We start from the raw sequence: 12,486 nt of genomic DNA, 5'->3' as shown, positions 1-12,486 counted from the left end.
ATGTACATTTGAGTCTTTCAGGTTAACTGTAGTTTATGGTAGTTAAATGAGGTTGTTGTGGGTCATGAGATTAAAGCTGTATATGTAGCACTCTGTCATGTCACATGTAAATAAAGCAAAGTAGATACAGTTGTGTTTCAATCAATTGCATTTAATATAAAATCACAAATCAAGTTATTCTGAAAAATACACAAAATCCAACAATTCAGATACGCTGTAGTTGGTTCAGATGGCCAGCCCAAAAACACTGACGATGCAGTACATAGATTTGTTCTCCCATCTTACTGAACAGCTTCCTGTTGGGTGTAATGCATAATAAATTCACCGTCATTTCCACATTAAAAAATGGTGATAAAATACCACCAGAGCACAGTTGCTGCAGTAGAGAAAACCCTCTGTTACATTAGCAACATGGTATTTTACCATCAGTAGAGTTGTCCCAGAAGCATGTGCTGGCTGTTTGCAGACCTGCTCCATTTTTCTGCATGATGATGCAGTTAACTGTGGGAAAACACAAACGCAGTCTTTTAATATCAACTCCACAGACCAAGAACCATCCGGATAGTATCGTTGCTCTGCATGTACCAATATATTTGAAAGGCTTCCCCAGCTTGCTGAGTTGACTAAGGCACTGCTCCTCCACACTGGTGGTCCACTGGTTCACTCTGCTGTGCTGGTAGGCATTTCCTCCGATGGCTGCTTCTACGGACTAAAAGGACAGTTTAGGCCAACTGGTATTTGAAGAAGAAGTGATCAACAGTGTGATACAGGTTGTATATGTTGTAAATCAATTACGTTGTAATCCGCATCCTAAAATGCAACTGAGCCAGCACAATAGTGTTTTAATTGCACGAAAAAACGTTCTAATGAATTTGTTGTGTGGTATATCTTCTACGAGTACAAATATGGACGGTGCCTAGCAACGGCTACAGTGTCCTTAGCAACCAGTAGGTCGCTAAACATAAAGTAGCAAGCTAGAGAACAATGAGTCGATACAAATCTAAATTTATGGAGAAACTCGAAAGACACCACGTCTATTGTTTACCTCTTTAATGATTCTGCTCACTTCTTCAACGACGAACGCAGTCTGTTTGGGAAGAAACAAAACAGTTAGAGTTTGAGCTGCCCGGTCGACATGGCTGCTCGTCTTGAGACGATATTTTCTCTGCTACAGCCGCAGCAAAACCCTCGAATAACGAGGTTATATCTGAGCGTTAATTCTAGGTCACAAAGCATACATGCAATAACTAGTTTCAAGTATGAATCCCACCTCCTCTTCCGTCTGATACTCGTCCATGACTACCGCCACCGATGTCTGAAGCTAGCTACTCAGGACACTTCCGGTCATATGTCGTTAACATCTTATTGGGCAGTAGCACATCACGTGACGAGAAATCTCATTCACGATCGTAACGTTCCTTCGCAAACATGCCCAATTGTATATATATATTATACGGACTAGTCATTTAACACACAACTCAACGTTTTGAATTCGTCAGCATATATTTTTGGAAGGTTTTTTCGCTTGTAGAAATGATTGTTTGTTTGTTTGCACCGTGAGTGAGAGTAACTGTGCGGTGGATCATAGAGTTACCGCGGACCGATTGTCGGCATCGCTTCTCGGCCTTTTGGCTAAGATCAAGTGTAGTATCTGTTCTTATCAGTTTAATATCTGATACGTCCCCTACCCGGGGACCATATATTAAATTGATTTTTGGAATAGGGAGATGGAATAGGGGCTTGCTCCGTCCACTCCACGCATCGACCTGGTATTGCAGTACCTCCAGGAACGGTGCACCCCCTCTACTTGTCAAAAATTAAATAGAAGTCGAATTAGATAACGTTACTTTAATTGGTGTTGTCGACATCTGTATTTGTATATCAAAGTATGTTATCAAGAGCTGTGTGGCTGAGAAGAAGAATGGTGACATTTAAAGTCCTTGATGTACAGTACGACAAAATGCTCAAAACGGACTTCTCTGAAGTTATTCAAGTTTCCAGGCGATTAGTTCACACAAACGTTAATGGTGGTGACGATCGACATCTATAAAGGGCTTTTCCCGCATGGTTCTTTCGCTTACGGCCATACCACCCTGAACACGCCCGATCTCGTCTGATCTCGGAAGCTAAGCAGGGTCGGGCCTGGTCAGTACTTGGATGGGAGACCGCCTGGGAATACCAGGTGCTGTAAGCTTTTTCATTTATCTCGACGAACAGCAGAGAACGCTGCTGATCCTCCCGTGGCGACATCACATTTGATTCTGATTCTATAATTGTACAGTGTAAATGTCAGATCCAACCTATTTATCCAACTTATGAAGCTATTCAAGTTTCCATAAAAGTAGGAATCAATGGCTTGTAGCTCCAGCACAATAAGTTCCTTGGGCTTCGATATGTTGGAACCACGACCGTGGGTTGTTCTGCCAGAAGTCCGGCAACTTGACGGTGGCAGCATAGATAGCGCCGACGTTAGCCGCGTCGATAGCCGCACCGCCAGCGGCGGCCGGCGCCGCGGCGGGCGCGTTGTTATCACCGTCGATGTGCAACATTTTACAGTCGTATCCAACTCACGTCGGGGTCACCAATTGTGGAGTCGGGTAAATGATGAGACAAGAGACGGAGATGGGTCGAGTCAGCTTTACTCTCCACATCAAAACAAACGAGTCTTACTCGCACATGAGTTCAAATCGTAACTGACGTAAACACGAACTGTCGTAAACCGGAACTGTTTACCTTAAAGGTACAGTCCCTTGGTGAATGTCTCACACAGCAATTGTGGGTCACCACACTGTGATATTTTATACCCTCACGCATTAAGTTCATTTAGAGGTAGTTTCATTCATATTGTCAGACGTCTGTATTTATATTCCACATATGTTGTCAAAAGAAGAGAAGAAGAATGGTGACATTTAAAGTCTATAAAGTACAGTACATCAAAATACTCAGAACGGACTACTCTGAAGTTATTCAAGTTTGCAGACGATAAGTTCATCCAGGCGTTAATGGTGGTGACGATCGACATCTATAAAGGGCTTTTCTCCGCGTGCTTCTTTCGCTTACGGCCATACCACCCTGAACACGCCCGATCTCGTCTGATCTCGGAAGCTAAGCAGGGTCGGGCCTGGTCAGTACTTGGATGGGAGACCGCCTGGGAATACCAGGTGCTGTAAGCTTTTTCATTTATCTCGACGAACAGCAGAGAACGCTGCTGATCCTCCCGTGGCGACATCAGATTTTTTTCTGATTCTAGAATTGTACAGTGTAAATGTCAGATCCAACCTATTTATCCAACTTATGAAGCTATTCAAGTTTCCATAAAAGTAGGAATCAATGGCTTGTAGCTCAAGCACAATAAGTTCCTGTGATATTTTATACCCTCACGCATTAAGTTCCTTTAGAGGTAGTTTCATTCATATTGTCAGACGTCTGTATTTATATTCCACATATGTTGTCAAAAGAAGAGAAGAAGAATGGTGACATTTAAAGTCTATAAAGTACAGTACATCAAAATACTCAGAACGGACTACTCTGAAGTTATTCAAGTTTGCAGACGATAAGTTCATCCAGGCGTTAATGGTGGTGACGATCGACATCTATAAAGGGCTTTTCTCCGCGTGCTTCTTTCGCTTACGGCCATACCACCCTGAACACGCCCGATCTCGTCTGATCTCGGAAGCTAAGCAGGGTCGGGCCTGGTCAGTACTTGGATGGGAGACCGCCTGGGAATACCAGGTGCTGTAAGCTTTTTCATTTATCTCGACAAACAGCAGAGAACGCTGCTGCTCCTCCACGGCGAAATCACATTTGATTCTGATTCTATAATTGTACAGTGTAAATGTCAGAGCCAACCTATTTTAGCCAAGTTATGAAGCTATTCAAGTTTCCATAAAAGTAGGAATCAATGGCTTGCAGCCACACAAATATATCTTATGTACACCTTTTAACAGATGACACATTTGATCTGTATTGCCTCTTTTAAATAATTGTTTTATTGTTTAGACATGGTTTTACAGATGTCTTTGTTGTATTTTAAAAGGTTACTTGTGTACATTTTTGCTTGATGTTTCAATGAACATTTTCGAAAGAAAAAAATCTGTTCTTATCAGTTTAATATCTGATACGTCCCCTACCCGCGGACGATATATTAAATAGATTTTTGGAATAGGGAAATGGAATAGGGGCTTGCTCCGTCCACTCCACGCATCGACCTGGTATTGCAGTATCTCCAGGAACGGTGCACCCCCTCTACTTGTTAAAAATGAAAGCATGTGTTAGTGTTACCCAAGATAACATTACTTTGATTTACTCCACTGAGACGGAGAGCTTGAGGGAAAAACAAGGAAAACGTAAGAGTTTCTTTTCATCTCAGTGGAGCGGCAGGTCATTCCTCTGCTATAATCCGCTGCCTTCTACTGCGCAGACTCGAGCCGGAAAAGACCGGAAATGGGTGACAATGCCTTCAAAATAAAATCGTTTGTTTCGCTTTAGTGTGGCGCATAGTGGCTACCATGACAGAAATTAACGACAGGGGATCACCACTGACTGCACATTTGGAATATGTCAGGAAATATAATGTCCCTGCTTAAAAAAAAAAAAATGACTTCCAAAAATTGTGCAATGGATTTTCTTGTTCTGCAGATTCTAAGGTTTAATTTATGTACTCTTTAAATGTGCCCTATTTTCTACTTTGTACTGCATCTTCTACAGAACCAATTAAATAAATAAAGTTCTATTTTATCTTACCCCCTTAACTAATATTATTTTCTGCCATGTATGGTTACTTTATTTACAAAAGCAGGGGTGGTTATGCCTTGGCTCATTATTACTGGAACCAACTTAGGAAAAACTTAGTTTGTGTAAGTGAATGTTAAAATGTAAACTTTCCCCAAAACAAAGCAGTCTTGTAACGTGGTTTGTGAAATGGTTTTATTTTGAATGTTTTGCACGGAAGTGTGGACGTTTTAATGTGTGTACATTGACACTAATACAAAAAAAACGTCGTACTCGAAATTACCCACATGTATACAAGTTCGACAATGTATATTTCTTTGTAAAAAAAAAGTAGAAGTAGACCGACCTCCCTTGTATTCACTGGGGGTCTTCACATTCGTCCATCTTCAAAAACAGGCTGAGTAAACATGCCTGAAATAAAAGTGACACCACTGGGTGAGTAACGTTTATGCTACGGCGGCTAGCTAGCATCTGCTATGACATGCTAGTTCCGTCAATAATAAAGGCGTCTATAACTTCGCCGTTGTCTTTTCGCTAAATGCCCGACTCTCTCTGAATAGCAACTACTTGTGTGTTTTTGTTATTGTGGTCGAAAGCCGCTTGTGAGTTTCACCCGTTACCGCGAGTAGCCGTTGTTAGCTGGCGAAGCTAACTCAGTGGTGCGTTTACTGCGCGTTTGTCTTTCAAGCTTTCTCTCAACTTCCCCCCTTCCCTCTCCAAGGTGCTGGACAGGATGTCGGCCGGAGCTGCATCCTCGTGTCTATTGGAGGCAAAAACATAATGCTTGACTGTGGTATGCACATGGGATACAATGACGATGTGAGTCAACGTTTCACCTTGTAAGATAAACAGTATACGTTCCGCTTTTTTAAAGTTTAATTCTGTCACTGAACAACTTACACTGGTCGAGACACTCGCATAAAAGTATTGTGAAAATACTTTACAATACAACATGGGAGATGGACATGTATATATGTATGTATGTGTGTGTGTGTGTGTGTGTGTGTGTGTGTGTGTGTGTGTGTGTGTGTGTGTGTGTGTGTGTGTGGTGACATCACGTGGCCCAGAGTCACAACAACATCAATACCTACAGCTATACATGCTGTACATTCTCTAGTTTGTGTCATTGTCAATTGAATATATTTAGGGTTTTGTCTTGTTTCGAATCCAAAACCTACTTTAAAAATATAGCAGATATTTCATGAGTTTTGGACCTTGTGAAGAAGGTAAATCATAGTATAATCCTAATTGAGTGCAGATCTGTATTGTCATTGCAGAGACGTTTCCCAGACTTTTCTTATATAACCCAGAACGGGCGTCTGACAGAGTTTCTGGACTGTGTGATCATCAGGTTTGTTGTCCTAATATTCACAATCTATAACGTCTTGCATTAATATGAATAATCCAGTGGGTGTTTTTTTGACATGGCTACCTGTTCCTTTCGCAGCCATTTTCACTTAGACCACTGTGGCGCTCTGCCCTTCATGAGTGAGATGGTGGGCTACGATGGACCCATCTACATGACCCACCCCACTAAGGCCATCTGCCCTATTTTGCTGGAGGACTTCCGGAAGATCACTGTTGACAAAAAGGGTGAAACCAACTTCTTCACCTCACAGATGATCAAGGACTGCATGAAGAAAGTGGTGCCCTTAAACCTCCACCAAACCGTCCAGGTGCAGTGCCCCTATCATTTTTGATGATATCCATCTATTAATCATTGCTGCACCAGCTGCTCCTCTCTTTTGATGGTAGATCAAGCTGTTTCTGTTGTGCTGCCGGCAGGTGGATGATGAGCTGGAGATCAAGGCGTACTATGCAGGCCATGTCCTGGGAGCTGCCATGGTGCACATCAAAGTGGGATTAGAGTCTGTGGTCTACACTGTGAGTGTAACAACGTCTGTATTGTATCAGAATGGGTGAAATTTGACCGACGGGATCTCACATTAATGTGTTTTTCATTTGTAGGGAGACTATAACATGACACCTGACAGGCATTTAGGGTAAGTGCCCTTTACTGTATTTAATGATAACATGATGGATGTTTATGCCAACAGTCTCTTTATCTTCCTGTTTGTTTATTTGCAGAGCCGCATGGATTGACAAGTGCCGCCCAGATATCCTTATCTCAGAGTCCACATATGCCACCACCATCCGTGACTCCAAGAGATGCAGAGAGAGGGACTTTTTGAAGAAAGTGCACGAATCCATCGAAAGAGGAGGAAAGGTAATTTTTTTTTAACAGAGTTAGTGGAATTCTGTATTTTTGGGTGTTTACTTTGCTTGTTATATTATTATATCAGATTCCTGCAAATTTTACTTCGATCTGGGATTTCTCATTATCTTTACAGGTTCTCATTCCAGTTTTTGCCCTCGGAAGAGCACAAGAACTCTGCATCCTGTTGGAAACATTTTGGTAGGTTTATAAATCTCTGTCAAAGCAAAGATGATAGTGAACGTGATGTGTGGAGATAATCTATGTTCCCAAGCTGATTGATATCTCAAAATAGCAGCTCGTTTAAATATGTGTATTTATGTCAGTAAGCCTGGTAGAATAATGGTGCATGAAGTTTTTCATATTAAGCGGCGGCTCATTGGGCAGACACTCTAATTACCCCTCTCCTCAAACAGGGAGAGAATGAACCTAAAGGCCCCGATCTACTTCTCCACGGGGCTGACGGAGAAAGCGAACCATTATTACAAGCTTTTCATAACATGGACCAACCAGAAGATTCGAAAAACCTTTGTACAGAGAAACATGTTTGAATTTAAGCACATCAAGGCCTTTGATCGCTCCTACGCTGATAATCCTGGACCTATGGTACATTTTTCTTTTTCCTCCAAAGTGCATTTCAGGATGAAAATTGAAATGCCAGTGAACTGCAGGAATATGTTCACTTTCAGGTGGTGTTCGCCACACCAGGTATGCTGCATGCCGGCCAGTCTTTGCAGATCTTCAAGAAATGGGCTGGCAATGAGAAAAACATGGTGAGTCTTGGAAGAAAATTTGAAGATGTGTGTGTACTGTAATACTTGATAAACAACTACTTCTGCGTGTTCAGGTTATCATGCCTGGGTATTGTGTACAAGGAACAATCGGTCACAAGATCCTAAATGGGCAGAGGAAACTGGAGATGGAAGGGAGGTCAACGGTGAGATTTTTCTCATTTCCCCTTTTGTGTCTGTCCTTAGATCACACTGTATTTATGGTTAGAATTATTGCTTTCAGCTCCGTGGTGAACAAAAGTACTATGATACTTACAAGTTTTGTTCAGCATGATAATCTTCACAAATGAACACACACTTTTGTGATTTTAAGAAGCGTGAATAAAAATCACCAGAATAGAAAAGGTTAACATTCTGCTGTAAATGAACTACACCACGGTTTCATTACTTCATGTTACCTCCACTCGTGTCCAGCTGGTTGACATTTAGCACTCTGCTTATTTAGCCGCATTTAAGCAACCACCTCTAACTCCATATTTAATAAAACAGATATTAGACTGATAATGATCTTCTCATCTAACTATCAGCAACCAATTTTACAGTGAGTAGGGTTGGGCAAAAAAAAATGATTAAAGTAAAAATCACGATTCTAATTTTCTACGATTTTTAAATCGATCATAAATGTTTCTTTTTTTTTTCATTAAAATGTTTTTTATTGTGATCCATATGAATAACAACACTAGCACAGTGATTTACTCAGTATTCCTGTGATGCTTCCAGTTGGACGTGAAGCTACAGGTGGAGTACATGTCCTTCAGTGCTCATGCCGATGCCAAGGGCATCATGCAGCTCATTCGCATGGCAGAGCCTCGAAACATGCTGCTGGTACACGGGGAGGCGGTGAAAATGGAGTTCCTCAAGGGCAAGATCGAACAGGAGTTCAGTAAGTACATCCATGATGTTAGCCTCATTCAAAGTCGTTGGTTTAGTGTGCATGCTCACAGCGAGGCGGCGCCAGTACCGTTAATGTTGTTTTTAAAATGGCAGGTATAGATTGCCACATGCCAGCCAACGGCGAGACGGTGACGGTGACAACAAACCCCAGTGTACCGGTCGATATCTCTCTCAACCTGCTGAAGCGGGAGATGGCCCTCGGAGGTACGTTTTATTGATTGGTAATGTGTTTGCTTGTTGGATTCACAACTCAACCCGTCTGTTGTTGCGATGGTGTGCAGGAGATACAGGATGCCGACGCAGTTTCAGATTTCTGTTTGATCCTGACATTTTGATTTGACTGAAGTGTTTGTTCAGTGTGATGCGCGCGGCAAATCATCTTGTCTTGTGCCACTTGAAAATCATAATCCAAATGAGTTCATCATAAAAGCAATTTGACATTGCTTTTATGATGAACTCATTTGGATGTGATAGGATGATAGGATGATAGGATAGGATGATAGGATTCTAAAACCGGAGAAAAAGACTAAATATGTCTAACAGGTTTTCCATATTGCTTCTCAACTTTTTGTCCAATTTCCAAGCTTCTCTGCACTTTCAAAAGATGTTGACTTATGTACATTTTTTCTAGTAGTTGGGTGAGGTATAAATGCAAGCATAGTAAAAAAAAATGTTTTTGATAAAATCATGTGCAATTATCACAAATAGCCAACATCTTATTCCACACATTTAAATACAATATCAAATGATTTATTATTTCCAGCCAAGATGTTTCAGATTCTACAATATTTGAAGCATTTCAAGTACAATACGAACCGCTTCAATGTGTCGTACGGCGTGTTGTCTGCTCTTTCATACTTCATCATAATGAACCATAAAACTACATGGAATAAAAATGAGATTGTTTGTTTGAGATCTGCAGCACCTAAATCTTATTTAATGTGGTTATTTGCTTGTTATTTATTCACGTTCTAAACCCTTATTGTGTTGAAGGGCCCCTCCCCGATCCCAAAAAACCTCGCACCATGCACGGAACCCTGATCATGAAGGAAAACGTGAGTTCACATCCCTCAACTATATGTCACTGCAGTAAGTCGTCTAAATACGTGTCCTTTGCATTGATGACCTGCAGTCGAGTGGCATTCGCTCAGTATTCGCGATTTGACAGATGATGCAACTCCTTGCTGTCTTTCCCGTGAGCTCAGAGTCTGAAGCTGGTGTCGTCGGAGCAGGCCCTGAAGGAGCTGGGCCTCAACGAACATCAGTTACGCTTCACCTGCCGCGTGCAGCTCCAGGACCCGCACAGCGACTCCGACACACTTCACAGGATCTACACACACCTCAAGAGGTGATAGTAGCCCTGCAGGAAGAGTCCACTTCCTGATCTGCATTCACCTAGACCATCCACTTTCTCTACCTTCTTAACCACATCACTGTTTTTCTGCCCTTCTTTTCTACTTAAAAAAGTGTATTTTCTCCTCTAGAGTTTTCAACTCTTTTAGTATAGTTGTGATATACTTCTAGTGTAATATGTGTCACCATTTCTGTTTTCTGAGACTTGCATCTTTGGAGCGTATCTCCTTTATTCCTGGATGCTTGTGATGTGAAAGGAGTTTTATCATATTTCCGTAACACGTCTGTCGCTAACATTAATCCTGGCTTTTGCTTTCTTTTTGTATTTTGCATTTCTCTGCTTTAGTGTGTTAAAAGGTTACACCATCCAGCATCTCCCCGACGGCACAGTCATGGTGGAGTCCATCGTCATCAAAGTGTCCTCCTCCGCTGAAGACGCCAACACCAAGGTCTTGCTACTTTCGTGGAGTTATCAGGTAAAAAACATTTCATTGTCCATGCTTCACGGATTATGACTTAATTTTCCAAACATTTTCAAAAAACCCAGCACTTCAGGGTTTTCTTCCTTTGGCAGCAAAAGGGCTTAAAAACATAAACACAATAAATACACAATAAGACACTTAAACCGGCCCCCAGATATAAGGCAGTATATGTAAAAACTAAAAAATAAGCGTTGTCAGTCTTGTGATCGTCTGCTTGCCTGTTCAGGGCGTGAGTGCTGGGATCGGCTCCAGCCCTCCTGTGACCCCGAACAGGGTGACAAGTGGTTACAGATAATGAATGGATGTATGATAATAATTATTATAACTACTAAACAGTGGAGACCGGGCACAACCCTGTGGGGATAAGTAAATGTCTTGCTTGAGTTTTTGTGCCCTCTACGTGCTTATTTAGCTGAACACCCATCTGTGGTCAACTCCACATAGAACCCTGGTTCCCTATTTATATATGATACTTGCATTGGCAAAATATTCTTGTTCTTCTTGTTCATTTATTCAGATGAGGGATGAGGTGTTTTCACTTCCAGTTTTTGAAAAATTCAGTCCAGTTTACTTAGAAATCTGCGATTCCAAAGTGCCAACTTGAGGGTTTTTTTTCTGGAATTACTTGGTTCTTCGTTTTCTGGTTAGAACTGCTCAATTAAATAGAACAGACAGCAGAGAAGGAGGGAGTGCAGAGACAATTATGGTTAATGATGATGTGTTGTTTGATAAAAAGCGGTTTGATTTACAACCTGTGGAAGGACTAAAGCTCTGCAGCCCACGCTGTTTCCTGTTCCAAATTCATCACAACACACAAGTTATTTTGTTTTGGGTTCAATCCGTTGTGACTTGACCACTAGGAGGATTTCAGTTAAACCATCGTTACATGCCCTCACAGTCCTAAGAAGAGGTTTGATCAGCCAAAGGAAGTGAAAACACCTGTGGGCAGACAGTATGTGAGCACGGGCTTTGAAAGTGAGAATAAATTGACAGTAGAAGGTGGGGAAACCTACCAGTTGAGTCACAATGCAATGCAGGGGAGATGGTTTCTGTGGCTTTTGGTGCTCTGTGCAAAGCACAAAGTGGAACAAGTATAAAGATATGCTGTGTATTTTTGCCCAGCGAAAGCCACAGGTCCACATTTAACTTTCCTACCTGAAGGTGCTTCTACTGTCAAGACGGCCCAAAATGCTAAAAACTATTATCTCAATGATTTTTACTGTAGATCAACAGAATATTAAATGGCTGTTCTGATAATTGAATCAAGGATTTAAAGGTTTATTTATTTACATACTCAAATATGTGTTGTAAAAATCATGCAATGCTGTAGGGATCAGATTAAAGAAATATAAAAAAAATTCAAATGTGTAAAAAACTAGAGAGATTTACCCATTTTGAGTGAAAAATCACTGACACAGTGTATGCAAAAATGGGTCGTCAGGTAGAAGCTTAAATATTTGCTACTGAAGAATGCTTTTAGTCAGGCCTCCTTAATTCTTCTATACAGTGATACCACTTTTCAGGGTATCTGTGTTTATTTTAACTTAAATATGGTGCTCTTCTTTTCCTACACTGCTCCGTCTTTGACTTTATGTTTTGTTCTTTCTTTCTCAGGACGAAGACCTGGGGAGTTTCCTTTCAACTCTGCTGAAAAAGGGGCTTCCATCTGCACTCTGCTAAAATAACTTTTGATCCAAACCTATGAACATTTGAAAATCCACACTAAAAATAGAAACTCCTTCCCAGTGCAGAGGATTTCATATTTGTACCTGGGATGAATTTCTTCCCTTCCACTGTTGGAATGGTTATCGTTATTCAGGTTGCTGCCTTGCTTGGACTATTATTTTCCAGTGACGATGCAGACGCTTATATAGATTATATATATATATATATAGATATATAGGTTGAACTGCACACGATCTAGAAAAATAAGATACTCAAATTCTGATTTGTCCCATTGATTTTGATGTACAAGTTTGAATAAACATTTTTGTATAAAAGTTTCAATAGTGAGGTCACT

At 41.1% G+C, this 12,486-nt stretch overlaps 2 protein-coding genes across 2 annotated transcripts; one reads left to right on the top strand and one right to left on the bottom strand.

Moving 5' to 3' along the window:
* Positions 1–139: 139 nt before the first annotated feature.
* On the bottom strand, positions 140–1,347 carry dynlt1b (dynein light chain Tctex-type 1b). The gene is made up of 5 exons (XM_084030899.1): positions 1,271–1,347; positions 1,046–1,087; positions 586–709; positions 424–501; positions 140–296 (listed from the first exon to the last, which is right to left on the bottom strand). The coding sequence occupies exons 1-5, from the start codon at positions 1,295–1,297 to the stop codon at positions 226–228; spliced, it is 342 nt and encodes a 113-aa protein (XP_083887025.1). The 5' UTR covers positions 1,298–1,347; the 3' UTR covers positions 140–225.
* Positions 1,348–4,996: 3,649 nt separating this feature from the next.
* On the top strand, positions 4,997–12,466 carry LOC311027292 (integrator complex subunit 11). Its single transcript, XM_084031246.1, has 17 exons — positions 4,997–5,166; positions 5,453–5,550; positions 6,009–6,082; positions 6,179–6,407; positions 6,517–6,615; positions 6,700–6,734; positions 6,820–6,958; positions 7,083–7,147; positions 7,363–7,552; positions 7,636–7,719; positions 7,794–7,883; positions 8,458–8,620; positions 8,725–8,835; positions 9,625–9,686; positions 9,837–9,979; positions 10,331–10,460; positions 12,081–12,466. Exons 1-17 carry the CDS (start codon positions 5,139–5,141, stop codon positions 12,144–12,146), a joined length of 1,806 nt encoding a protein of 601 aa, XP_083887372.1. The 5' UTR covers positions 4,997–5,138; the 3' UTR covers positions 12,147–12,466.
* Positions 12,467–12,486: the final 20 nt, after the last annotated feature.

The sequence above is a fragment of the Eutrigla gurnardus genome (genome assembly GCF_963514095.1).
Source record: "Eutrigla gurnardus genome assembly, chromosome: 16".
NCBI classification, from domain to species: domain Eukaryota; kingdom Metazoa; phylum Chordata; class Actinopteri; order Perciformes; family Triglidae; genus Eutrigla; species Eutrigla gurnardus.
This window is presented reverse-complemented; position numbering and strand designations above follow the sequence as displayed.

Coding starts and splice junctions, on each gene's coding strand:
- dynlt1b (XM_084030899.1), bottom strand. CDS start 1,297: ATGGACGAGTATCAGACGGAAGAGGAG. Junction 710..1,045: donor TGAGCAGAATCATTAAAGAG/GTAAACAATAGA, acceptor CTGTCCTTTTAG/TCCGTAGAAGCAGCCATCGG. Junction 502..585: donor GAAGCCTTTCAAATATATTG/GTACATGCAGAG, acceptor GTTTTCCCACAG/TTAACTGCATCATCATGCAG.
- LOC311027292 (XM_084031246.1), top strand. CDS start 5,139: ATGCCTGAAATAAAAGTGACACCACTGG. Junction 6,959..7,082: donor CCATCGAAAGAGGAGGAAAG/GTAATTTTTTTT, acceptor TTATCTTTACAG/GTTCTCATTCCAGTTTTTGC. Junction 8,836..9,624: donor GCGGGAGATGGCCCTCGGAG/GTACGTTTTATT, acceptor ATTGTGTTGAAG/GGCCCCTCCCCGATCCCAAA.